This window comes from Momordica charantia, assembly GCF_013281855.1.
Source record: "Momordica charantia cultivar OHB3-1 chromosome 5 unlocalized genomic scaffold, Mcharantia_2.0 BLBB01000005.1, whole genome shotgun sequence".
Classification (NCBI taxonomy): Eukaryota; Viridiplantae; Streptophyta; class Magnoliopsida; order Cucurbitales; family Cucurbitaceae; genus Momordica; species Momordica charantia.
Window position 1 is genome coordinate 17,871,262 of NW_028275163.1, and position 22,128 is coordinate 17,893,389.

Genomic DNA, 22,128 nt, shown 5'->3' on the forward strand with positions numbered 1-22,128 from the left:
TCGTTGTCGATTTAATTTTTTAAAAAATGGTAGAAATTGTGAAAATTAATAGAATTGGTTTTAACTCCCACATGGAGTTAGATGTGGGAAAAAAGGTACATTTTCTTTGCATCCGTCTGACTCTTAATACACTAGTTTAATTAAGGTTAAATTATTAAAAATTTTATGAAATATGGAGATAGTTTCAATTATACATCTTATGGTTTAAAATTAAGAATTTTCATTTCTATTCTTAACTTTAAAATTCATTCCAATATTTTCCTTATAAACAATTTTATTGTTAAAACAGTTTATGAAAATTCACGTGGCTATAATCACTCATGTGGGGTGTGTTCAAAAATGAAAATTAATGTTGCTTGGAGAGTGATTGTCTATTGGTTATCAATATTCGCTATTAATAAGACACTACATAAACTATATTTCATAAGATTTATAATTAAATTCTCGGTTAATTTTTATGCTATTCATGATAGGTTGACGCGTATAATGAATATTTGTAGGAGTGAATTATTGGAAGGAATTGAACACAATTGAAATTTTTAGATACCCATAAATTATTAAATTTATCCTAACCCATCAGCTTAAATTATTTATTTACTTATTTTGGTGATTTAACATGATATTATAACACAATGCCTTTGTATTTTAACTAGGGGTGAAGGAAACCAAACCGACCCGATATTATTAAGTTCGGTTTGGTTTCAAGTGATATTAGGGTTTCATACCCAATTATAAGCGCAGTCGCCTCCCTCCTTTCACACCTACGCACCCCCCTCCCCCTCCTCTTCCTCTTCGTAACTCAACCCAGGTGTCCCTCTCCTCTCTCTCCATGCACAACTAACCGGCGGAATAAAGTGGTTCCTGACAAGGAAGACGAAGTCGTGGCCGGGAATGGAGGCGAAGGCGATGTCCGACGGAGAGGAGGAGGCGGAGGAGGCGGAGGAGAAGCGAAGGCGGCAGAGAGTGGCGCCGGAAGGATGTTTCACTGTGTACGTCGGGACGGAGAGGGAGAGATTTGTGGTGAAAACAGATGGGGTTTTTAGATTTCTTGGACTTGGCCAACATTGAAGATCTTTAGCTGCTTCTTATAATTTTTCTTCCTCCAATTTCTTGATCTTCGAATTTGATGAGGTTTTTGGGTTTCTTTTTCTTTTTGGAAGCCGATTGGTTGAAGAGGGAATTGAGGAAATTGGCTAATCAATCGGAATTGTTGCGACAGTAGAATGATTTTTTGAAGATCTTATCTGGGTGGTCGGAGAGGTGGCTCGCGATGGACTTGGGCGAAGAATTTGTAAGGGAAAAAAGGAAGGGAATCTTATCTAGGTTGTCGAAGAATTTATGGGTTTAGATTTGAGTTTCATGTAAAAGAAGGAAAAAAACCCTAAGATCAAAGGTGAAGGGGGGAAGAAGGGAGAGATGCAACGGATTAAAAAAAAGAAATCGAAATCATTTCGGGTCGGTTTTGAACCAAACTTATTCGGTTCGGGTCGATTGTTCTCGAAAACCGACCCGACCTGAACCGATTACAGCCCTAATTTTAACAATGTATGATCATTTCCTAACTTTTGGGTGGCGCACCCTCAAGTCATTCTTTGGTAAGACAAAGCTATGACACTAGAGACTTTGTGAATGGATATAGATATTTAAATGTCTATTCTAATATTGGGTTGAGAAGAATCTAGGAAGCAAAAGTTCATACTTTTTTAGTGGAAACATAGGAATGAGATCGAACTCACAATTTAACTGGAGATAGGTATCTTAAACAATTGATCTATATATTTAGTGCATAAGTTCATAGTTGAATCTCCTATTATTATCCGTCAAATAGAGAAATCTTAGAAGCTTTTCAAGTGTGTTTGGTGGAATCATATATCTCTCACCCAAACAAAGTTGCTTCTCCTCCTGCAAGGTAACATCGCTCTATGGATTCAGGTTAGATTGCTCTCTCTATTCTTCATCAAATTATATCAACTCAATAGTCACAATTTTGAAGTGATGTACATGAGTTTCTAAGATTTTACTCTTCTTAAAGTTGAAAAGTTGTCTGTTTGTTTACCTAATAGTGAAGCGAAGCAGTTTCCCCAAAGGCTTCGTTTTTGGCACAGCATCTTCTGCTTACCAGGTTAAGTATAGTTTTTTTTTTCTTTTTTTTCTTTTTCAAGTGTCAAATTCAAATAAATTTAAGGGATGAATGAGAGTTTGCGACTTTTTTAGTTGGATTGTGTTTTGTTTAGTATGAAGGTGGTGCTTTTAAGGATGGAAAAGGGCCAAGTATTTGGGATACCTACGCCCATCGACACCCAGGTCAAAATAAAAAAGTTATATATCTTGATATTATCATCGATATAATGAATTAATTATAAATGAGAATAACGAAAAAGTAATTTCTTAGTGTTGTTTTGTGAACTAATTGCAGAGAGAATTGTTGATCACAACACTGGAGATGTAGCCGTTGATTCATACCATCGCTACAAGGTCTGTAAAACATAAGTGAATATGAAATGAGGGGTTATTTCGTTTATAGATTATATTTAAAAAATAAGTCTTAACTATACAAACAAACTCATTAGTTGTACGAGTAACCTACAGTTTACTTTGCTTTATAATGCTCACTTAATATATTAGGTGAACAACGATGGATCGGTGTTGGTCAATTTTTGGTTAACATGGGAGGGAGAGAGTGGCTTTAAAGGATTGAGATAAGAGAGGTAGAAGAGGCGAAAGGAAGAGAGAAATGGAGGGAGAATGAGAAAATCGCGTCGAGTCAAAAGGATTGAGAAGAGGGAAAAGAAAGAGAGAAATGGAGGAAGAAACGAGGGAGAGGGAGGGAGACAATGGGAATAATATTGTCTGAAAAATTAGAGAGGGCAAAAGGGGAGGGAAAGAAGAGAGACAAAGAAGAAAGAATGAAAATACTTCACTCTTCACCGGTGACACCTACTTTTATTTTGAATATCATTATTGAAAAATTGATCATTTATTATTTTAAAAAAATTTCCGTTTTTGTATTTGTCTCTCAGTTGTCAAACAGTCAATGGTGAGATATGGAGCAGATAGATTCCGATGGTTAAGAAGCCAAATATCCAAAAATAGATTGGTATTCATGTAATCTTTAAACAAATAACTTAGGGAGAATTTAGTTGAACATATGTAGATGTTGGCATATGTGGAGAGAACAAAACTAGATTTGATTCATTTTGGTTTTTGTAAACTTTCAAAATCTCTATTTTAAGTATACTCTCCACTTTTGTTTATCTTAATCCATATACTTTAAAATCGTCGGTTCGGGTTCTTTTCTTTTAAAAATTGATCATTTGCAAAATTTTAATACAAATTTTGTACCCAATCTAAATTGGCCCTCAATACAAAGTGTTGTGTCAAGTTTGTGATAAAAAGGGAAAATAAAATGACCAAACAGTTACTTTTCGAAGGTACAAAGATCAAAACAATGTAAAAGCTAAAATTAAAGACACAGAAAATGTTATTTCGCTCAAGGATACAGTGCAGGAAGATAAATTATTATTCTATTTTTTCTTTTTTTTTTTTAATGATAAAATATTTTGCAAACTTTTGATTAATTCTTCATAACATAGGAAGATGTTGCCATTATGAAGCAAATGGGGTTTGATGCTTACAGATTCTCAATCGCTTGGTCCAGACTTTTACCAAGTAAGGAATTAGAGAGTGAAATTACATATTTAGAGACTAAATTTAAAAGAAAAGAAAAATTTAATCTTTAATGTTTGAAAAATTTTAAAATCTTGTTTCCTATTATTTATAAAGTTTCAATCTTTATATTTTAATATTTTCCAATTTAGTTCTTTCACGTGGGAGAATGTTAAAATTGCTTGATGATAAATTTATAAGACATATACTACTCAGTAAATTGGTGAAAGTTTTAAGGAAAAAAAATGCCATAAAAGAAGAAAACTCAAAAGTTTTATTAATTTCTTACCATTTTAGAGAGTAATTAAAATCTTTTCTTTTTTAACTACATTTTCCTCCTTTAAATATTATAAATTTACTAAATATTATAAATTTACTAAATATTATGTCATATAATTAAATTTATCATCGATTAATAGACTCAATTAAAAATGTTAAAGTCAAAACGAGCTTAGCTCGGTAATTGAAATATATCTAAAAAAAAATTAAAAAATTGAAAATGTTAAAATAGAAGGATTAATTAGATTGAAAATTTTTAAATAATAAACACTAAATTTAAGCTCACTTTTAAATCATTAATGCAGAGGGAAAGCTTAGTGGGGGTGTGAATTGGAAGGGAATTGAGTACTACAACAACCTTATCAATGAGTTGCTTGCAAATGGTGGGGTATTATTTCAATATTTAATTGCTGTCATTAATTATATTGGTATTTTGAAACCATTTTAATTATGTAACAAATTAAATCATGTGGCTGTGATTTGATCAACAGAAATCCAACCCTATATTACACTTTTCCATTGGGATCTTCCCCAAGCTTTACAAGATGAATATCAAGGCTTCATGGGCCATCAAATTGTGTAAGGCTAGCAAAGTTTCATGAGATTTTCATATAAAAATAATATCAACTATTTATTTGCTATCTAACAGAAAAATGATGTGACAAGGGGACGTGTTAACTAATTTTAAAATTAATAATCATAATAGTTAATAACATGCTTACTCTTTATTTATCTCTAGATTTATTTTGGTCTTTAGACTTTTTTGATTTATTTTAAATAATTGTGATTAATTGCAGAAATGATTTTCGAGACTATGTAGAACTTTGCTTTAAGGAATTTGGTGATAGATTCAAGCATTGGATAACCTTGAATGAACCATACATTTTTATCATCAAAGGTTACGTGATGAGAGAATATGCACCATGTACATGTTCTTCTTCGTCGCAATCATATAATTGCCTTGGTGGAGACTGTGGCATCGAACCGTACATTGTTGGTCACAATCAAATTCTTGCACACGCTGCTGCTGTCAAAATCTACAAGGCCGGATATCAGGTTCTTTTTCCCAATAGCAACAACGTATTATCTTTGCTTGGTTGTCGACCTATAAAATTTTAAGAAGCAATTAAAAAACGACAAAATAAAATAGGGTTAGTAAAGATATAGCAACACATTTACAATGGTAAAACCTAAAGTTTCAAAGAATCTAACATAAGTGCCTCCACACTCTTATGTTGAAGGTTTCCCCTTCACCCATTTAAATATGTGTAGATCGAACATCATCTTTGTGTTAGTATAGCCTTCGACCAATATAAGATTCGTCTTTATCACTCGTCTTTGTTCTCCGATTGATGAACCTAACTAGCAAAACTAAAATTGAACAAAATTGAACCCTTTTGTACTTTGATTACAAAATACAGTTAATACTTTATAACATTTGCTAGCAAAATCAATTTATGTACGAGAAATAGATATTTATTTAAAGTCATGTATAAAAAATTAATATGTATATAATCCATATAAATATTATACAACAAGCATTAAAAAAAAGCTTTTTTATTACTATACTTATTAATATATGCTTTATTTATATAATATATTTATAAATTATTATTATTATTATTATTATTTTTTTTTTTTTTTTTTTTTGACATTGGTGCATGCTGAAATTGTCTATTCAAACTAGTATGTACAGAGAATCTATTATGTATATAACTCACTGTATATACATGTAAAAAAAACAAACAATATGTACCAAAAATATATATAAATGTTTCCTTTGCAGTTTTCAATTGCATTAATTATCACTATATATAATATGCTTTATTTGTATTGTATATATGTAAGAGAGTTGAGAATATTTATTTAAAAATATTTTTGAGACGTTTATAAAAATTAATCATGTATATAATTTATTTCCTGTTATATATATAATAAACTTATTACTTCCCAACATTTGAATTATAACTTTTGTTAAAACAAAAAAAAAGTTATCACTGTAAACGGAATTCAATTTTTGGTTTATGGATAAAACACAATCATTTCCATTATTAGTTTACTATTTTAAATTTTAAATTTTTATTATTTAACCGTTTTTTCTCCGTAAAATCTTCCTAATTTAGTGAAAACTAGACTATTTATGTAAAAAAAAAAAAAAAAAAAAAAATTATTTCCCATACCATTTTTTAAACATTTTCAACCAAATTTTTTAGTCCAGCATTTGAATGTGGAAATTCAAATTTACGACCTATTGATTGAAAGTATAAATGTCTTTTTCAGTTGAACTAGACAAACTTTATAACAAAACGACAAAATTGGTAAATTTTGAGAAACATATGCTACAATTGTGAAAGATAAATTTTGACACATTTGTATTATTTCATTTTTTAAGACAATTTACTAACCTCAAATTTTAATATTTTTATTATTAAGCCAAATTTATTTATTTCATAATATATATTTTTCAACGACAATTGTGGTATGGGATTTTCAGGAACACCAAAAAGGTGTTATTGGCATCGCACTAGCGTCGGATTGGTATGTTCCATATTCAGATAGTGAAGCCGATAAAAAAGCTACAAGTCGAGCTATTGATTTTTCTCTTGGTTGGTATGTAAATTAATACATGTCCAACTTTATGAGTTCAAATATTCATTTTTTTGGTTTAGTTATTGTCCCATGAATTATATTAAAAAGTTCAAGCTTATAAGTTACGGTAAATTTAATCCATTATAAGATATTTCACATATTGTTTGAATATGGTAGGTTCTTGCATCCACTTGTACATGGAGATTATCCGCCCAGTATGAGAACTCTCGTGAGGGAGAGATTGCCTAAATTTACAAACGAAGACGCTATTTTAATCACAAAATCCTTTGATTTTCTCGGAATGAACTACTACACAGCAAGTTATGCAAAAGACAATCCTAATGCAGTCATTCAAAAGCCAAGCTATTTGACTGATTTTCATACAACTCTTACAGGTTTGTATTTTATCAAAACCTTCAATTTATGACGCTTTGTTTAGGGCCTATTTGATAACACGAATCGTTTATAATTTTATTAAGAAATCTAAGACCTATCTGAACAATCAAAACACGTTTCTTGTTTCTTGTTTCTTGTTCCTTTTCAATTTGTTCCGATATAAATTAAAATATTATTTTATGATTCTTAAATCCACGGGTGTCGGGACCATGAAATTCTAATAAGGAAACAGAAATGAGGAACGAAAATGTTACCAAAAGCGTGATTAATATTCTCACATGGATGAAATATTTAAATATTCTCTAATTTGACTATTATATAATATCTTTGGGATGTGCAGTTGAACGTAATGGAGTTTCAATTGGTCCAAAGGTAATCGATAGTTAATATTATGAGATTTTTCCCTTTGATTAAAAATTTTTAATTATATGTTAACAATCATTTAGGTGGACGCATCATCTTGGCTTGCAGTTTATCCACAAGGATTGAAAGAACTGTTGATATACACGAAGAACAATTATAGAAATCCAATTATCTACATCACAGAAAATGGTATTCATTTTTTATATATAAATCAAACCACAAACAAATGAAAAGAAAAAATATTTAATTCTTCACGTTCTTATTCATTAATTAAATTTTACATCGTAGGATACGTGGACTATGATAGGGCTCAAATCCATGAATTACTCGAGGACAAGGATAGAATCAAATACTTTCATGATCATCTCTACAGTATTCAGGAATCAATCAAGTAAGTAAGGGCTTGTTGATCGAGAATCTAAATTCTGTTTTTTGTTTTCAGATTCACTAAATCAATTAAATTCAATGAATATCTATGTTCAGATTATTCAATTAGTGGAAATTCTGAAAACAACTTTCATATGTTTTCACTGTTTTCAGATTTTGAATTCAAAACTTTAAAAGGTAGAGTTATATTTAAAAAGACAATAACTTTGATAAATACAATATTTCATGTTATTAACACCGTTATAAACTCATTTCATTTTTGTTAATAACATGTAAAATATAATATATTGTAAATTATATAATATTGTAAAATACAAATTTTAACAAAATTTATAACATTTATGTTAAAAAATTAATTAATGATATTTTAGATTAAACTAAATATTTAGTTGGTAACCAAACACTTACCAATATATTACAAAACATCTTGAATTTGTTTTAAATTGAGATTCAATTTTCAAATATTCCACCAAAACACAGTTTTGAAAACAAGGAACACAACCTTATTTTAGTTGAATCCCTTGTTTTCAAATTTGTGTTTTCAGTCACTAACGAAACGCACCCCAACCAAACCAAATAATAAATCTCTCTTTTATATTGCATCCGTTTATTTTAAGGTATTGTCTTCAATAAACTATGTTTTATTTGAAATATTCTAGAAAATATTATATTTACCCTAACCTACCAACTTAATTTTTTTAGTTCATTCGTAATTTAGCATGTTTAATATATTACTAGAGGAGGGAGTCCTATATTCGAAACCCTTGTATTGTCATCTTAAACTGTTGGGTTTAGCGGTGATTTTATGTTTAATAATAGTTTTGTTGCGAGTTCCAGCTCTTTTCAATCAGATTTTTCTTCATGATATTTTAGGATTTCTTTTTAGCCTTTTTTGCTTTTAATTTTTATTTTTATTTTACTATTTGAGCAAAATTTAGTAACCCTTATTGTTAATGGTATTTTGGGAAATGAATATTGTAGGGCTGGTGTAAGAGTAAATGGATTTTTCGCATGGTCATTGTTGGACAACTTTGAATGGTCGAGTGGATATAGCAAGCGTTTTGGTCTCACCTATGTTGACTACAACAACAATTTGGAAAGAATCCCAAAAGACTCAGCAAAATGGTTCCATAATTTCCTTAGAACTTGAAGATCATATTCATTACCCTCCATACCTTCTAAAATATTCCTATACTTCCTAGTACCGATATAAATTGATCTAAGATGAATAGAAAAAAGATCAAGCAAGTTACTAAATGAACTAATTGGTTCTATACTATAAATAAAAATTTGTACATTCCGGGAGGAGTCGGTAGTTGGGCACTGGATCCCTTCGGACCTGGAGAACGTGGGACCCTCTTTCGGGGTTACCTACTTGAGGGCTTATAAATAAAAGAAGTTGCATAAATTTGTGTAATGGTTTGTGATATCACAGCGGAGTCAGCAGTTCCTACTGACTTGGTGGCACTCTGTTGTTTGCTTTTGAGCCGATGTGGAAGCTGAATAGGCTGTAATCTCCAGCTCATCTCCAATTGAATTCTTTCTGGATTCTTCTTTGAGTGGGAGCTTGTGAATATCACATGACTTCTGTGTGATACTCTGTGGTAGATTACTTTGTGTAAGAGTGCTTTGAGTGTGATAGAGATATACTCCTTGTACTGATTCAGATGCGATAAGTTAGTGAAATGATCTCAAAGTTGATGTAGATCAAAGTTTCATGATCGAACGATTAAGGTGTGTTTGGAAGTGATGGTAGGATGAGTGATTTTGAAAAAGAGAGTTAAGTATAATTGAGTTTTGAAAATCACCATCTAAGTGATACCTTAAAAATTAATTTAATGTGACTTTAAACTTTCTTAAAATTAATTTTTTTATTTGTCAAATATGATCAATGGAAAGCCGAATGATTTTTATTAATATTCATGGGTTCCACCTCAAAACCAATTAACAAAATAGTTCATGTCTATTATAAACGTATGTAAGGTTCCTTCTTTAATCAATGTAAGATCCTTAACATTCCCTCTCAAGATCGTGGTTCTTTTGGCTCTGGCTGGATCTCATTTTTGGACCGGATACTCGTTTAAGTTTTTTTCTTTTTGGGCTCTAATACCATATTAATATTCATGGGTTCCATCTCAAAACCAATTGAAAATTAGAGGATTAGCTCATGTCTATTGTTATAGGGAACAAAAGCAAGGATTAGACCAGGGAAAAAGCGCACGGGCCAAGTGAGCGTCGGAAAACGTCGACCCTGGCCAACCCAGGTCGACCTCAGCCGACCAGGCACCTTGGCGAGTCTCGATGCCGAGCAGTTCTCCGCCCCCGGCCGAGAACTGTAACGGCTCATCCGACCGTTTCGCGATACCTCCCAATTAGCAATTACACCCGTAACGGGTTTGAAATTGACGAGGATTCACATGGGACTGCTGTAAGATGGACGGAACCCTAGAGGTAAGGGATCCGACTCTTGAGACTCAAATTCTATATCCTTCCACTCTCCTTGCCAACTTAGGCATTGAAGCCCGTGTGACCGGAGTCACACCGGTTTAGGTTTGATTAATTTTGTAGGTTCTTTGACCCCTTCTTATAAGGTTTGGTGCGAACATCGAAAGGAACCAGAAAAGCATAATTCACACATCAACAATTGGCGCCGTCTGTGGGAAACGACACAGTCCAAGCAAATTTAATCCAGATCTTCCGAGGCGAAACCCAGATTTGCTGAGGTGAAACCTAGATCTACTAAGGTGAAACCCAGATCTGTCGAGCCGAAATCCAGATCTGTCGAGACGAAAATCAGATCTGCCGATGTGAAACTCAGATCTGCCGAGCCAAGACCTAGATCTGCCGAGACAAACCCAAGATCAGAGAAGCGCATAATGGAGTAGGTCAACGCGAGCCTAAATGAAGGCTGGCAATATTCTGAAAAAAAGATCCAGACCAGAGCTACCGACCACTCGGGTGAGGCAAGTCCGAGCCCTAGTCATCGACTCAATCCGACCACCCCCAACAGGGGAGAACCGGTTGAGGAGGTAGAATCTGTTCCTCTGATAGCCGATAATCGACGAGTCAATTTTGGAACCAGATTGGATGATGATGAAAGGGAAAGTCTTATAAACTTACTCAGAAGCAACGCCGACGTGTTCGCATGGTCACATGAGGACATGCCAGGAATTGATCGAGAAGTCATGGTACACCGACTCAACGTCGACGAGAGCTGTAAGCCAGTGAAACAGAAGCGACGTGCGTTCAACCAAGAAATGAATGAGATTGTAGCTGAACAGGTGGAAGAGCTACTGAAAGTAGGTTTTACTCGTTAAGTACATTATCCCCAGTGGATATCCAACATAGTGCTAGTAAAAAAGTCAAATGGTAAATGGAAAATGTGTATCGACTTCACAGACCTAAATAAGGCCTGTCCAAAGGATTCCTTCCCCTTACCGCGAATAGACCAACTGGTCGATGCCACTGCGAGACATGAAAGATTGAGTTTCATGGACGCCTACTCCGGGTATAATCAAATCAAGATGCATTTACCGGATAGGAGAAAACCTCATTTGTCACAAGTTGAGGTTTGTACAGCTACATAGTGATGTCGTTTGGATTGAAGAATGCAGGTGCGACCTATCAACGCATGGTAACTCGGATGTTTGCAGCATTAATGGGCAAAAAGATGGAAGTCTACGTGGACGATATGCTGTTAAAGAGTCGAAAAAACAAGCGACATGACGAGGATTTGGCAGAGGCATTTGACATCTTGAAAAAGTACCAGATGAAGCTTACATCTACTAAGTGCACATTCAGGGTAACCTCTGGCAAGTTCCTAGGATTTTTAGTGCACCAAGGAGGAATCGAAGCCAATCCGGATAAGATTAAAGTCGTTTTGCAGATGGATCCACCCAGGAATCTAAAGCAGCTATAGGGACTCAACGGAAGGATAGCGGTACTCAACAGATTTGTTAGCCGCTCAACTGACAATTGCTTGCCGTTCTTCAAAATCCTAAGGAAGAAAGAGCAATTTGAATGGACAGAAGAGTGTGAAGCTGCATTTAAAGAGCTAAAGCAATATTTAGGGGCAGTCCCACTTCCCGCAAAGTCGGTCGCGGGTGATGAACTCTACCTATACATAGCCATATCCGACACTGCAGTGAGTTTCGCGTTGATAAAAGAAGAAGATGGACGACAACCTCCAATTTACTACACAAGTAAAACAATTGTAGATGCGAAGCTTAGATACTCACAAATTGAGAAGTTGGCATTAGCCTTAGTTACTTCAGCTCGGAGACTACATTCGTAATTCCAAGCCCACAGGATAACTGTCCTCACCAATTTTCCCTTATGACAAATTTTGTAGAGGCTAGACACTTCAAGGCGACTGATGAAATGGGCCCTGGAGCTCAGTGAGTACGACATTCACTATAAGCGAAGAACTGCAATTAAATGACAGGCTGTGGCAGACTTCATAGTAGAATTGACACCAGTGGAACCTCAGATATGCAACATCGACCCACAGTTAGTTGAGGGAGAGCAACCTTGGACACTTTACGTAGATGGATCATCAAATTTTCGGGGACGCGGAGCAAGACTTCTATTAGTCTCCCGAGATAAGGAGAGATTCGAGTACGCACTGCAATTCAGTTTCATGCATCCAACAACAAAGCCGAAGCTTTGCTAGCAGGATTAAAGGTGGCCAAGCACATTGGGGTCAAGAACATACTGATATTCAGTGATTCGTAGCTAATTGTGAGTCAGGTAAACGAGGAATTCCAGGCTAGAGAACCACGAATGACAAAATACCTTTCTCGGGTAAAAGACCAGCTCGGCCATTTCTCAAAATATGAGATTCGACAAATTCCTCGTATCAGAACGTCAACGCGGATGCATTAGCTCAACTAGCTGCAGCTTATGAAACCAACCTACGAAGAACTGTGCCGGTCGAAATTTTGCCCGAGCCGAGCATAGAAGCTCAGGAAGTAATGGATATCAACGAACAAAGGCAACCAAAGGAAAACTGGATGAGCCCCTTAATCAAGTACTTGAAAGACGGGATCCTACCTAATGAGAAGACAGAGGCCCAACAATAACAACGACGAGCGGCCAGATATGCGCTTAAAGACAAAAGTCTGTATAAGAGAGGCTACTCACTAGCGCTCCTAAAATGTTTAACGCCTGACGAAGCTGACTATGTCATGAGAGAAATACATGAGGGCATTTGTGGGAACCATTCCGGAGCACGATCCCTAAGTCACAAAATAGTACGACAAGGGTATTATTGGCCGACCATGCTAAACAACACAAGGCAATTCACCAAAAAATGCGACAAATGCGAGCGGTTCGCAACGATACCTAGACAATCGCCAGAACCCTTAACAAACATAATGAGTCTTTGACCCTTTGCTCAATGGGGAATAGACCTTATAGGTTCTCTCCCATTAGGAAAGGGCCAGACCAAGTTTGTAGTAGTGGCAGTCGACTATTTCACCAAATGAGCTTAAACAAAAGCTCTAGCTACTATTACGGAGAAAAAGGTCACCGACTTTATCTGGAAAAATAACATTCGTCGTTTTGGAATACCGTAGACCATTATCAGTGAAAACGAGAAGCAGTTCGACAATGCTGCGTTTCGAGAGTTTTGTAGGGAGTGGGGCATTAAACATATTTGTTCTTCACCAGCGCACCCACAAGCTAATGAGTAGGTTGAAGCAATCAACAAAATCATCAAAAGGACTCTAAAAACCAAATTAGAGAAACTCAAAGGATTCATGGGCAGAAGAACTTCCCAACGCGTTATGGGCCTACAAAACCACACCTTGTACATCGACGGGAGAAACGCCGTTTTCACTATCATTTGGTTCTAAGGCAGTAGTGCCAGTAGAGATTGAGCTTCCTTCCTTGAGGGTAGAACAGTTCAGTCTACCAAGTAACAATGAGTCCATACAGCTCAACCTCGACCTATTAGAAAAACATCGAGAAACAGCGCGACTACGAATAGCTGAATACAAGAATCGAATAGCCCGATATTACAACTTGAAGGTTAAGAAGCGCGACTTTAAATAAGGTGATCTAGTCTTGAGAAATATCATGCCTAATACCAAGGAATCAACTAGTGGAGCATTCGGGCCAATGTGGGAGGGCACATACTGAAGGGATGTGATTCCCGGAGCGGAAGCGGATCTTCGTTGCTGATTTTCGGGATACAAAATTGAATTTCAAAGAAGGAAAATACAGGGGAAACCAAATACCTTTGAAGAACTTTTCTTCTACGGTTTCCCACGAACACCACCACTACGTCTTCCTCGCTATCCTCTTGGGTCTCGGGATCGTGCTTATGGTAGCACCTTGATCGAAGAGAGGGAGAGATTGAGAGAATTTTGAGAGAATCGGATGGGAGTTTTTTTTTTTTTCTGTTCTGTAACCCCTGCACTTCCCATTCTCCAACAGTTGAACAAGAAGAAGGGTGACGTGGGGTAACTCCCCACGTCACAAAACATCCCATTCCCCTGCAATATTGCAGGGGAGTTAATATTATTATTGTTATTATTATTATTATTATTATTATTAATAAATAATAATATATAATATATATATCAATATATATATAATTAATTAATCAAATTAATTAATAAATATAATTAATTATTAATCCAATTAATAATTAATAAATATATATATACATAAATAATTAACACTTAATTATTTATTATAAAATTAGAATCATATTCTAAAACATTTCTCTCGTATAACCTATAGTTTTAATGTACATCTTATGCACATTATTTTTAACCTATAGTTTTAATATGAATTTTATTCATATTAATTTTATTTGAATCTCATTCAAATAATATCTCTCATAATATATAGTTTTAATTTACAATTAACTATATATATTATAATGTATCAATATACATATAATCCCTTAAGTAATTTGAATAATTCAAATTCTTCCAAAAACTTGATCCTCGTTTTACCCGTTATGAGCTAGCAAGGGGACCTAATAGACCTACAGATCCGAAGCTCCAACGATGCAAGATTAATCGGTCAAACTCATTGACCGAGTTAATCTAGATTCGTTAACTACGGGTCATTCCACTAAAGACCCGCAGTTGCACTCTTCTCACTGCAGAATGTTTTCGTGTCCATGGATATACGACCATTAATGACGAGTCAATCCTTCACGAGTGTTCGTAACTCAAGTTGGGTCAAATTACCGTTTTACCCCTGAGTTACATCTTACTCCTTAAACACCACTGCTCCTCTAATGAACAACCCGGTTATAGTCCAACCAATAACCGGAAGTCCCTCTCGGCCAATGAGAAGGTGGGGCCCCTTGTTTAAGTCCCGGAGTCAGCATTTAAGGGAACACCCATCTACTCCTCTAAAGTCGGGGAGGAGTGAATTCCATCTTGTGAAGTTATGTTCCCAGCTCCCCACTCGGTCTCGTCCCCAAAATCGTAGGAATGTTGAGTCGGCGACTCGGGCCACTCTCACCCATACAGATCAAAGGACGAGCCCTCACGGGCAGGAGTCCATAACTCACTCAAGATTGAGAATGAGTTGTCTGGTCATCCGAAAAAATAGCAACCTATTAGTTAACGGTGTTACATCTAAACATTGCCTATTTCGTGGTCCGGTCTTATACAAACTCATTGTATAGGATACCCCCACTCGCATGTCTCCACACGAACGACCTGGATCGAGTCGTATGTAACCTTTACAGAGTGGGTCGTATCCATAGTGTTGCCAGGATAAGGTACCCAGCCTTATCCATATACTATAGACCCTTTAGGTTATTCACGGGACAGTATCCATTCATAAATCAGGTGTATATCAAATATATCCCCCGTATATCAACTATATACCCAGTATATATACTGTCCCGATTACATCATAAATAACCTTGGATGTTTAGTTTATTGGATTTTGGACAATACAAAGCTATGATTCAACAACAAATTTATTGAATAAAACTTTATTAAATAGACATTTGTTTTTACAAAATACAAACTACGGTTTTAGGGCAACACACCCAACACATACAAAGTCACTAAGGTGGTTCGAACAGGCACTTATGCCTTGGATGACCAACAAGGAAAGGCCTTACTACACCTATGGCACGCCCAGTACCTCAAAAAATACTACCACTAGCTCAACACATGTATTTTAGGCATTAACCGTCTTCGACATTTGACATAATACTTGAGTTTTTATAATTCGTTCTGAAATAAATTTCTCAACCAGGGGCACTGACTATGTGTGAGTATCTACGACCAGTCAAGAAAATCAAAATTGGGACATACCTAGAAGCAAGCCAAAAAAGGCTCAGCATGGTCAAAACTAAAGCGGGCAAATAGAAATTTTAGAAACAACCAAAACTAGTTTTTACTTTCTTGTTTCCATTTCCAATTTGTTCCAAAACATAAATAAAAAGATTGTTTTATCATACTTGAAACAAAAAACATGAACATTACCAAACGAGCCCTAATCTTTCTGGTTTATTCTATTTTGGTACTAAACTTTCAGATATTTTATTTTTGTCTTTGAGCATAATATATAATTGTAGCTTTTATTTAACGAGACATATTTTCATTCCTTCCTTTTTTTTAGTACAACATATGTGGTAGGAATTCGAACTCACGACTTTTTAGTTGGAGGTATATACCTTAATCAGCTAAGTTAAGCTTAATTAGCTGCTATTTTTCATTCATTTATGCGGTTAGGATATACGTGGTAGATAAGTGTTTTGAAGCCTGAATGGAGTAGATGATTATGTATAAGATTTAATCCTCTAAAGTACTGTATTACTTTACACCAATCTTGAACAAAGTTAGAAACTCATACTTGATTTGTTCTAATTTAATTCAATGGTAACCTTATCAAAGATCATGTTCCCATTTTTTTTCCTTTGACATTAGATTGTTTTTCTATTCATTATTATAACTCTAACTCTTTGTTAGGTATGTTGTAGCTTTATTATATATAATAGCTAACTTTGAATGCGCAACTAAGAATTATTCTTGGAATTTTACCAACTTTGTGTATAAAGACATGTATGCTTACTTTCTCTCTTTCTTCTTTGGTTTGAAAAAATTAGTGGGAGAAAAGTTCTTTCACACATCTCTTCTCTTTTTTTTTTAACTAGAATAATTTATATAGACCCTATTTCATTTTTTATTTTCTGTTTTTAAAATTTTTTTCATAAATAATACCTCTATACATGTGTTTCTTTACTTTATTATCAACTTTTTAAAAACATTTTTCAAATCTAATTAAATTTAAAAAAAAGTTCTTTAAAACTTGTTTAATTTTGTTCATAAAATTTGGCTAAAAATCCAAACATACTAAAAAAAATTGAGAGGGAGTAGGAGATATTTTTAAAAACAAAAAACTAAAAAAATTAGTTAGCAAACAAAACTTTAAAAGAATGAGTTTTTCTTTAATTTAATTACCAAGATTGGCTCTGACTGACTTCAAGACAAATATATATTAATTTCTTTAATTTAATTACCAATATTGGCTCTGACTTCAAGACAATAATATATATATATATTGTTTTGTTTTGTTCATAAAATTTGAATTCGATCAAACGTTTGGTAAAAAGGTTCAGTTATATTTTTAGTTGATTTGTTTTAATTACTATTTTAGTCAATGTTTTAGAAGTTTTCATATCTCTTATCTCTTTATTTAATTTGACCAAATGGTCCCTAACATGTTAATATTAGTGAAAAATAAAATAAATTTAAGGTGATAAGTAATTTGTAGCATGCCAGAATCCAACCAACATTATTAGTAGTACTTTTTTGTACTTTCTAATTATAATAATATTTTAAAATTAATTTAACAAGATTTATGCTTTTCAGCCAATATGATTAATCAAGCTTTAATTATGGTGGAATGTGACAGTTTATTTAATTACAATATCAACACATAAACTTCTTGTGTCGAATTTTCACTACCGCACCAACTACCGAAACATTCACATAAGCTAATAAGGTTAACTACCGAAACATTCACATAAGCTAATAAGGTTAAAGTATAGACGCTAAAATTTTACTTTAAAAAATTTTAAAAAATTAAAAATCAATTTCAATACACTTAAGTTTTAGCTGAATAATTTTATAAATAATGAGTAAGAACACAATGAAATTAGTAATAAATAAGCTTAATTTTAAAATCAAAATCCTCATGAGACAAAACACCAATTATATTTTCTATACATAATGCAGTTTTCCCAAATCATAACCTTTTTTTTTCTCTTTTTCATAATGACAATATAGAAGTATTGATTAAAAAGGAAATCCACCATTAATATATTACAAAAAAATATATGCATATATTATATTAGATATAGAGATTAAGCAGCACTTACACTAACACTAAGTTGATATTTCAATTATTTTATGCAAAAATAAAATTAAAAAAAAAGGCTTAAAAAGGAAGTCCATGATCATTCTCAATTGGTAGTGTTTGCCTCCTCAGACACACATAAACCTTCTTCAATAATATTACATATAATACTAATTACTCCCACCCACACCCACTCCCTCATTCTTGCCAAACATCTGTCCATCTCCATGCTTTTTTTAATTATTGCTATTTGTTTCTTTCTTTTTTTTAGCATTAAGTTGAGGGGTATACAAATAAATCGATATATACCACATTCGAAGGAAAGTGATCGATCCTGAGATCATGTCTAACAAATAAATTGATAACTACTTATACTAACAAAGTGGACACACCTTAAGTGGACACACCTTCCTTTTCGGTGGCTCAATTATAATAACTCCAAAATTAAGCATGCTGGAGCAGTATTAAGTTGCACGACCTCCTATAAAATTTTCGTTAGAAATTTGTGTTGATCTATAGGGACAGTCTTCACTTCTTCCAAGTAACTGAAGTCAAGTAAATGGCGCAACCAGATAGGGGTGTTCACAGGTCAGGTTGGGTCGGGTTAGGGGTATTTTCGGGATCAACTCAAATTTTCGGGTTGGCCATAGGTGGAAACCAGTAGGTTGAAAATTGATGGCTAACCCAACCCGATCCGGTTGGTTTGGGAATTTTCCGACCCAACTCAATCCGATTGGATTGGGTTGGTCAAGTTGTCGGGTTTTGTAACCAAGTCATGATGAATGCAGGGAAAAATGTCAGAGGCCAGTAAATATTGAATCTAATCCTAAATTGGGTGTTACATATCTTTCCTCATTTTCTTAAGAGAAAGATACGATGCCTGAAATTCAAACGTGTCCATTCATGCAAAATATATATATATGTATACATATATATATGTATACATATATATATGTGTATACATATATATCTGTATACATATATATATGTATACATATATATGTATACATATATATATGTATACATATATATATGTATACATATATATGTATATATATATATATATATACTCCTAAGAAAAGATGCCTGAAATTCAAACTGTCCATTCATGCATATATATATTCTATGAAATTAACATGGTATTAAAAAGAAACAAGAATATTATGGGTTATGTCAGAAAAGTAGTGACAACGCACCACAAACAAAAGCGAGTAAGGATAAAAACTATCTCAAATGACAGAGAAACGATCATTACACTTGGCCAATAAAACAAATTGCATGTTCAAAGAACTAGTAATATGAACAAATGTTAGCCCACTAAACACTTTCTCCAAAGTTACAACATTTTCATAACCTCATTTAATGATTTCGGGGGAGATTCATCAATTAATTGAGGAATCTTATCATTTATGGCACCCATATTTAGGATTTGAAGGGAAATAATTGTCTCCAAAGTTGTCATATTTCCCACCATGACAGGTAAGGAAAGATTAGGCAAATTCTCCAAATCATGCTGGTCACGAATCTCAATATAATTAATACTGATAGCCTCTACAGATTCCAAAATGGTGTTTGAGCCGACTCTGCCGCACCTTCATCGTCGCCCACCTTATGCTCCGTTATCTTTACCTCTAAACCATGGAAGTTCTCTAAACTAGAATGTAACGAAAATGAAGAGTCATCCCAAGAGATCGCAGGCAGAGGAGCCCTCTCCAATTTTGTGCCTGATAACTCTTCAAAACGTCCCAGCGACGAAACCATGGACTATACATAACAATGTTGGCTTTGATTTTATCAGCCACAACAGCATTATCATCATCCGACGGGGAGATCCCCAACACCCTGCCACCGCCCACCATCATAGAAACTAGCGGGAAAGAAGTATCCTCTTCGAAAGTCGCCTCTACAACAGCAAGAGAGGTCTCTATAATATTTCGATCCATGCTACTTACTACTTGAAAAAATCTAAAGGAAGAACTGTAACAAAAGGAACACCCTATGAAAAAAGCTTCACCATATGATTGAGAGAAAACACACACCTTTCACGGAGAGGAGAAGGAGAGGAGGGGAGTCAGTCACTAACCACCCCCTCCCCACTTTTTTCGCTCTCATTTGAAAAAACTCGGTCATCGAGAGGAGAGAAAACCTAACTCCATTCATGCGTTCTATATTTAAATTTAGAATAAGTTTGAATTTTATTTATAAAAGTCAATAGATATATAACATAAAAAAGCAAGTTGAATATGAAGTAATTATGTAAAACATTGGTAAATTATTAGAGCATATCGCCAATGGTGTTGCTAAAAAGATATTTTCCCTCCTTTTACTTCTAAAAGTAATAGTGGCAAAATTCAAATAGAACTCTCTTTCCAAATTCCAATGTCTCACTTTGAGAAAATAAGCCATATTGTGTTACAACTGGTCCCATCCTTGATTACTCAAACCTCAACAACTGTTTGTTTATTCCATTATGTGAATTATGGATCACTCACAAAAATTGAAAATCTTAGCCATTGTGATCCTAAAGATTTCATGTTCCCCACAATCTTGATAATTTTGCATAGTCCATTTGTACTTTTTGCTTCCTCTTGGCTAATTTAAGAGGAATGTGTAATGCCAAAAGTGAAAAGAAAAGTTCTATGAGATTATCTCAATCCATCTTTGAGAATATCCAAAGATCAACATGCTACCTCTTATGTAAATCCATCCTTCAAAGATATAGTATAGTATTTTTATTTTTTTTGGGAAATTAAGACCGGTATAATTTTAATGAGATTTTGATGTTTTGATATACCAATTTTGTGGATGTGATAAATTGGCTAAGTGAGACTTGGATATATATCGATAAAATTAAGTTGATGGGATGTGAACAAAGTCACACGTTGGATCATGGGTATATATTTAGATTTCCATTGGTTTCAGCCAAAAGCAAGGGCAGGATGAGGACTATCTTAAAAAATTGATCAAAACTTTATTTCATTTACTAAATAGTAATAAAGTTGATAAAAAAAAAATGAATGCTTAATATTTGTCCACATTAACCTTTGATGTTCATGATGGAACATAGTACACCATGATTATTATTCTAGAATAAAGGCTACATAATTCAAGAACAATCTAGATCAAGATCTAAGCAGGGAAGAAAACTAAAATCAACCAAAATCTATTCAAACAGATTAGACTTGTCTGAAACATTGAGTATAACCTGCGAGAGAAGTCGTATTTACGGTCTTTATCAACTATCTTAACATGTACCTAATATAAGCAATTCTTACGAAACAAGAGACTCAAGTAATATAGTATATTGGACACTGTAGCTATAATAAATATATATATATATATAAAATCTTAAGATTGGCGGACGACTCAATATGCCTAATTAAATAGTCTAGACATAATTGCTATTAATTTATTATCCACACTAAAATTAATTATTAAATTAATTTCAACACTACAACCTAAAGGAATAATGGCATATAAAAGATATCATTTTCACTATCTTGAAAGGTGCCTAATCTTTCCATGACTTATCCTAAAGTATTCAATACATATCAAAACATGGCAATCATGTTTCAAAACTCTATTTTAAGTTTTTATGTACTTAGTTCTTATTTTAATCTTTATAACTATATATACAATTTTTAACAATGTGGTTCCTAGTACCTTTTAGACATGTAATTAATGAATAAGATTTTTTTGACACTTAAAATTTCATTATAAATAGACTATACAAATGCTTACATGATTAAATCATGTTTAAATTTCATTTGAAGTATACCCGTTTCGTTCACTCATTCGATCCCATAAAATGGGTAGGCTATTTAGTTACAATTTTTTTTTTAATGAAAAAAATTTGACACAAAAGATATAACTATTATATTTATGAAAACATATCAATACTAAACCATGATGATAAATGAGATGATCCAAAATATTTTAAGAGATAAAGATAAATATGTTTGAATTATCTATTATTGTTATGAAGAAATAGTATTTATGTTAGTTACTATTTTAAATAATTAAATTTGAAACAAAAAAATACACTAAATTTTTTGGTAAATTAAAAAGAAAAATTGAATAAATAAATCAATAAATAGTTGGAGAATA

General features: G+C 33.5%; 1 protein-coding gene and 1 long non-coding RNA gene across 2 annotated transcripts; one reads left to right on the plus strand and one right to left on the minus strand.

Annotated features, from left to right (window-relative positions):
- Positions 1–282: 282 nt before the first annotated feature.
- Positions 283–9,455, plus strand: LOC111016655 (beta-glucosidase 12). Its single transcript, XM_022292116.2, has 14 exons — positions 283–1,932; positions 2,064–2,122; positions 2,235–2,304; positions 2,417–2,475; positions 3,594–3,669; positions 4,251–4,328; positions 4,437–4,524; positions 4,743–5,001; positions 6,440–6,555; positions 6,712–6,929; positions 7,271–7,302; positions 7,377–7,482; positions 7,582–7,684; positions 8,662–9,455. Exons 1-14 carry the CDS (start codon positions 1,923–1,925, stop codon positions 8,828–8,830), a joined length of 1,443 nt encoding a protein of 480 aa, XP_022147808.1. The 5' UTR covers positions 283–1,922; the 3' UTR covers positions 8,831–9,455.
- A 9,817-nt stretch (positions 9,456–19,272) lies between these two features.
- LOC111016643 (uncharacterized) lies at positions 19,273–20,202 on the minus strand. The gene is made up of 2 exons (XR_002602201.2): positions 20,061–20,202; positions 19,273–19,924 (listed from the first exon to the last, which is right to left on the minus strand). It is a non-coding gene; the product is annotated as an uncharacterized LOC111016643 (long non-coding RNA).
- Between the last annotated feature and the right edge of the window lie 1,926 nt (positions 20,203–22,128).

Coding starts and splice junctions, on each gene's coding strand:
- LOC111016655 (XM_022292116.2), top strand. Junction 4,329..4,436: donor CAATGAGTTGCTTGCAAATG/GTGGGGTATTAT, acceptor TTTGATCAACAG/AAATCCAACCCTATATTACA. Junction 7,483..7,581: donor TATCTACATCACAGAAAATG/GTATTCATTTTT, acceptor TTTACATCGTAG/GATACGTGGACTATGATAGG.